The 6483-nt window shown below is 40.4% G+C and overlaps 1 protein-coding gene across 1 annotated transcript; it reads left to right on the forward strand.

The window, feature by feature from the left end:
• The first annotated feature begins 4309 nt into the window (after nt 1–4309).
• Nucleotides 4310–5047, forward strand: CLDN12 (claudin 12). Its single transcript, XM_010136971.1, has one exon. The coding sequence runs from the start codon at nt 4310–4312 to the stop codon at nt 5045–5047; it is 738 nt and encodes a 245-aa protein (XP_010135273.1).
• The last annotated feature ends 1436 nt before the right edge of the window (nt 5048–6483 follow it).

Here is a 6483-nt window from a genome sequence, read left to right on the forward strand (position 1 = left end):
GTGGCAGTAGAAATCCTGTGGGGTTTGATTGTGTATGGATTTCTGTGTTTTATATGCAGTAGCATTGATATTGGAGGACTCCAGACTTGGAATTTCACTTTCTCATTTCGTGAAAAATTTGTGTTGCATGAGTGTGTGCTTGTAAGGTCTCTCTCTTGCCTAGGTGGTTTGATAGAAGAATTTCTTTGATGTTGCACCCCAGGAGACTATGCATATATGCATTTTATAATATTTCAGATTTTGATATTGACCATCTAGAGTAAACTCTGTGTCCTTGTACATATTAGTACAGCAAACTCTCCTTTAGGTTGTAGCTCTTACAGGCCCAAAATGACATGCTTGTAGGTCTGACAGTGTCCAGTAGAAAAGCGATTTTCCTGTTACAACCTGCAGAGTTGCTCCTGGGACTTAGTAGTTTGGATCCCAGATGTGGGTGTGTGCTGGTTTTGGCTGCAGTAGAGTTAATTTTCTCCATAGTAGTCAGTATGGAGGTTTGTTTTGGATTTGTGCTGGAAACACTGTTGGTAACAGAGGGATGTTTTAGTTACTGCTGAGCAGTGCAGACACAGAGTCAAGGCCTTTTCTGCTCCTCACCCCACCCCGCCAGTGAGTAAGCTGGGAGCGCATGAGAATTTGGGAGGGGACACAGCTGGGACAGCTGAGCCCAAATGACCAAAGGGATATTCCAATATCATATGACATCATACTCAGCTTATAAAGCTGGAGGAAGATGTTTGAAGTGATGGGGTTTGTCTTCTCAAGTAACCATTACCTGCGATGGACTCCTGCTGTCCTGGACGTGGCTGAACACCTGCCTGCTGATGGGAAGCAGTGAATGTTTTGCTTTGCTTGCGTGCACAGTTTTTGCTTTACCTGTTAAACTGTCTTTATCTCAGTGTGTTTTCTCACTGTTACCCTTCTGATTCTCTTCCCCATGGCACTGAGGCGGGGGGGTGGCGGGTGGGCAAGCGGTGGTGCTTAGTTGCTGACTGGGGTTAAATCATGACAGTGTAGAGAGGATCCTTTCTCTTCCTCTGGAAAAGATGGACAGCCTTTGAAAAAGCATCACCAGTACTTCCTGCCTTTCTCTCTGAAGGAAAACTTCAAACCTTTGTGTAGAAGCCAGGAAGGAATAGAGAACCACAAGTAAATAAACAGTTTAGAGACTCTGTTTTATTCTGTGATATAAAAAATCGTTGCATTCCTTCCTCCCCACTGTTTAAGCGCAGCTTGCAACCTGACATCTGAAATAATCATTTTGTGTGACTTTTTATGGATCTTTTTGCTGGAAACACAAAATTCAGGATGTGAAGAACACCCATAAGAAACAGAGTTTTTTTCACCCTTTTTATCTGATGATCGAAGACAGAGATGAGTAGACAGAAAAAGAACATGTTCTGGGGAAAAATCCTGGACAAAGGAAAAAAAAAAAGTTGGTTTGAGTTTTGTTTTTTTAAATAAAAAAAAAGGAAAACTGTAAATAAAACAGGAAACTGTAGAAGGGTGATGGAGTTGGCCTAATGTAAACATACCTGAGATTCCTTATTTCTGAATTGCAATGTAAATGCTATTGCTGGAATTGTATGAAACAACTGATGTTGACTCTTCTTTTTCTGTTTCTTAGATACATTAACATCTATTTTACTACTTCTAAAAGTTGCTAACGTTTCTCTTGGTTTGGACAGGCTGCTGGTAAGTACACTGGATCCATCTTAATTAAGACAACATCTATTTTGTTACAGTCTTAATCAGGGATCTATAACTGAAGTTGTAATTACAGCTGTAAAGCTAGCAGTATTTGCAAGATGGGATAAATTTCCGCTGATGGGAGGAACTAGGATAATTTACTTGCAAATTCACTTTCCCTTGATAGCTGAGCTCTTTTCTATGTCTTTACCTTCCTACCCCAAGAGAAGCACTAAGGACTCTTTCATTTTTTTATATTTTAAAGCAAGCAAACAGAAATCTCTCAAAAACCAAATACCACCAACAACCAAAAAATACTTAAACCAACCAACCAAACCCCAAAACACATCAACAAAACCCAACTGAAAAAAAACCCCTCAATGTATCTACCAGGAACAGTCAGCAAAAACAAGGTGTGCAGGGTGGTCTAAGCATGCCTGGCAACCTTAAGATGAGCTAGAGATTCATCTTCTGTCCATGTAATTGGTACAGCAGGGGTAATAGAAAAATACAGATTTCCCCATGCTGTCCTAAGTCCTCCCTAGTCCTTGCCATAACTATACTTAGGTAATGTAGAAGGAAAGAAAATACCTCCTTTTTTTCCCCACCCTCTTGCATTAGAGAACATGGGTGAATCTTACATCAGTTCTTGCCCACCCTGCGTTAACTCTGCCCAGATTTTCATTGTCTACTATTCAAATGAATTTGCAGAAGTCAGTCTTGTGCTTTTTCCAGCTGTACAGCTCCACGTTCCTCATAGAGCTCTGTCTCAGTGTGCCTTGCCTGTATTGCAGGCAAAGACAAGCTTTCTATGGGAGAGCAAAAGTTCCTCAAGCATGAGGAGAACAAAATTTGATGCTGTATTAGATTTACTCCCAAGCTCTTTTGTAATAATTCCATTTCCTTGCAAGTTGGCTGTGTGGCTGAAGCTGAGGAGGTTAAGTGTAATATTACATCAGTTATGATGGAAGTAAGCCTTGGGTCCCCCTACCCAGGGGGAATCCTATTAATGACCTACTCTCTCGTTACTGCCATGAGAACAGTAGCTTGCCCATGCATAGTTATTCTTGGCAAAGATATAATGCCATCTTTTTGGTGAATAAGGTGCATTTTTAGCATAAATGTAGTTGTCATTATTTCTTTCCAGCAGTGCCTCTTTAAAAGAGTATGATCAGCACTTTAATGTTACCCCCATACCATTGCAATCCTTCAGGGTTAAGTGGCATAAAATGTAATTAAATGCCTAATGCTTTCTTACGAAACAAATTGGGCTTTATTTATTTGTCTCTAAATCAATAAAATGCTGGCTAACTGCATAGCTTGATAATGGTTGTAGTCTGCTTCCAGTATACATGGAAAATCCTTATCTGAAAAGTTCCCAGGACAATTAATGTTTGCAGATGTGGAACGACAGTAGGAATCAGATCCGATTTCCACTTCAGTTTCAACAATGTGTGTAACCTTTCTGAGATACAGATAGTCAGTTATTTGTGTATGCATTAAGCAGAACTTCTGGTACCTAAAGGATTGTTTTGTGACTTTAGACAGATCAGCACAATACAGTACAATGATTTGGAAAAAATTTCAGTAGAAGTTTATGACTGAATGGTGCTTAGTGAGAATTTTCAAAGTATCAGCTCATTTTTAGGTACTATAATTTTTAGTGTCCTGTTTCAAGTATACTGTGGGGTGAATGCTTAGTGCCTATTATGTATTAGTCTTCTTTAAAGTATCTCAAGCACCCAGAGAAGGGATTAATCAAATTGAGTCCCTTTTTTTTTTTAAATATTTTTCCTCTTAAAAGACCCATCATTCAGACTGTTTCCCAGGATCTCTGCAGGCAAGAGGCTATACTCGGTACACAGTAGTTATATTGGAAGGGAAGCAATCTTCTTTAACACTTGCTCTAAAGAGGAAAATGTGAAAGCTGAAAAACCATCTGTTTTCTGAAATTGTTCATGTGCTTGGACAGCTGGTTTTGAAAGGCAGAAGTGGTGTCAAAGAACTGTTAATTGCTTTTGAAAGAATCATAGCCAATTACTCAGCAGACCCTTCTTCACTAGCAGTTTGGGCTATGTAAAATGTGGCTAACTGCCTGTATATGCACTCCTTGGCCAGTCTAGTGATGTTGGTTTTAAGCAATTCGCTTTTACTCACATGGCAGCCTGATGTTAAATCTGGGCTAAAGAGAAGGAGCTGCCAGTAGAGGAGAAGTTAACTTCTTAAACCACACTCACACTGAATTCAGTGATTCACTTTCTCACCTGGACTCTCTAATACAAAGTCCATGCAGTGACACAAGGTGAAAGGCTGTGCAGAATTGCACATTCAAGTGCTCCGTTTTGATCTTGAACAGGAAATTTAGCAGTCTGTCAGCTGAGCAATCGTAACAGTCTGTCAGAAAAATCCGATGTTTCATCAAGGCGTAACTTGGTGTTACTTCTGCATGAGTGTGTAAGGCAAAGAAGGTGCCTGAGAGTTACTGCCTACCAGCTGTCATACACATTTATTAACCTGGCACAAGTCAACTGTAGTCAGTCCTGTGTTTGTAACCCTTCACCTACTAGTTTTTATTTTTTCAAGCGGTCTTTTTAATTGCAGGGAACAACTTCTGTGGGCAAGAATGGGCTGCCGGGATGTTCATGCTGCAACAGTACTGGCCTTCCTCAGTGGAACAGCCTCAGTAGCTGGTCTCCTTGCAGCAGTTCTGCTTCCAAACTGGAGGCAAATGAGACTGTACACATTCAACAAGAATGAGAGGAATTTAACTGTTTACACTGGACTCTGGATTAAGTGCGCTCGTTTTGATGGGAGCAGAGACTGTGTGATATATGACCCACAGTGGTACACGGCTGTCGATCAACTGGATTTGCGTGTTCTTCAGTTTGCCCTTCCACTGAGTATGTTTACTGCTGTCTCAGCTCTCTTTCTCTGCTTGATTGGCATGTGTAACACAGCCTTTGTGTCAACCGTGCCAAACATCAAATTGGCCAAATGCCTTGTAAACAGTGCGGGCTGCCATCTCGTGGCTGGCCTCCTGTTCCTGCTTGCATGTGCCATTTGTCTCACTCCATCAGTCTGGGTCATTTTTTATAACAACTATCTGAACAGAAAATATGAGCCTGTCTTTAGCTTTGACATCTCTGTCTTCATTGCCATCGCCAGTGCCGGCGGTCTGTTTTTCACTTCCGTTCTGCTGTTTCTGTGGTACTGTGCATGTAAAAGCCTACCTTCTCCGTTCTGGCAGCCCCTCTATTCCCACGCCCCTAGCATGCACAGCTACGCCTCTCAGCCGTATTCTACACGCTCTCGCCTCTCTGCCATGGAAATCGACATTCCTGTTGTGAGTCACGCATCTTAAGAAGACAAAGTCTTGGAAGCCAAGTTTTTGTGCTCATTCAAACCATGAAAATTGCAGGTTTGATTCTCTGCTGCCTCACACTGAGCATAATCATTTGCAAGGTCAAGTTTTCCAGGGTGCAAAGCAAGGGGACCCGAGTTCAGCAAGTCTATTGTTGTTCTCATGTGTTACTTCCTGACTAACTTCCTTTTTTTTTTTTTTTTTTTAAACCCTGAGCTCACTACAGACAAAATTGCTGCTAATGCTGGGACAGTACACTAACACTAGTACCTGTTCATCCTTCTGCTTTCTGAGATCAAAGCAGGCTTGAACCTCTTTGGTAAGCTGTTACTAGATTCTGATCCCATTGTAAGAGCTACGTGGCTGGACCTTCGCACCCACACATTATCCAGATGCAGGCAGTGGAACTGGGTGCAGGGGCTTCACCGGGTTTCTTGTTTGTCTAGGAACACATATTTTAAGAAGTGATGCCTGAAAAGGGTATTTGTCAGACTAATTCAGTTTTGTAGCACTATTCCTTGTTTTCCACTGCGCTCACTAACAGCTACCTGCCTGTGAACTTAGAATGTGTCAAATTACCCTTTATTTTCAAAGTAGCTATCAGAAGAAATAAAGCTGATTTAACTAGCAAGGTTATTCTGCACTGTAAGAGAATTTTGTGAATTCTGGAGGCTAGAAACATTTTTGTGAATTTTATTTCTAGTCTTTTTTAATAAGTTAGCAAATTCACTAGATCTATTGTGATTAAAATAAAAACCACTTGTATTTAAAAATTCTATTTAGAAGCTTGTATATTTTATTTGAAGGCCATCTTAAATGTGGGACTTCAAGTAGGTTTTAAAGTGCTACTCAGTTCTGGAGAGAAATGTCACTCACTGAAAAATGGATTAGGAAAACCATGAAGAATTCTGAAGTCTGTGACAGATTCTTTTGGAACACTGTAGACAAGCTATAACAACATCTCTGTAGGAAGGGGATTATAAACCCAGGGAGAGATTTTTAAATCTAGATTGTTGGGATTTTTAAGTGTGCATACAAGTAACAATGACCTTGTGTATTTTTCAGAGTTGATCTTTATGGTGGTTGCACTTTTCATGCTGTAATTTAATTATTGATTAAGAATTAATCTTTTCAGCCATGTTCTTCAACACCTTTCAGGTTGAGCTGTTATTTTAAAATCCAGTTATTTCCTATGCTGTTACCTCCAACAGGAAAGTTTCCCATTTCTGTTTCCCAACCTGGGATATCTTTAAATAATTTTTTTCCTTCTAAAATGCAGAGCAGGTCAGCCCTAAGGATCAAAGTTTTTCAGTATGGGCTTTGAAATTACACAGAAATTTGATGACAGTAAGTGGAAGAGTGTTACAACAAAGCCAAGTATTTGATTTGCTCAGATTTCAGCAAATGGAGATCTTGAGGTGTCATTCCAGTAGGGA

This window comes from Buceros rhinoceros, unplaced genomic scaffold (assembly GCF_000710305.1).
Source record: "Buceros rhinoceros silvestris isolate BGI_N320 unplaced genomic scaffold, ASM71030v1 scaffold35365, whole genome shotgun sequence".
Taxonomy (NCBI): domain Eukaryota; kingdom Metazoa; phylum Chordata; class Aves; order Bucerotiformes; family Bucerotidae; genus Buceros; species Buceros rhinoceros.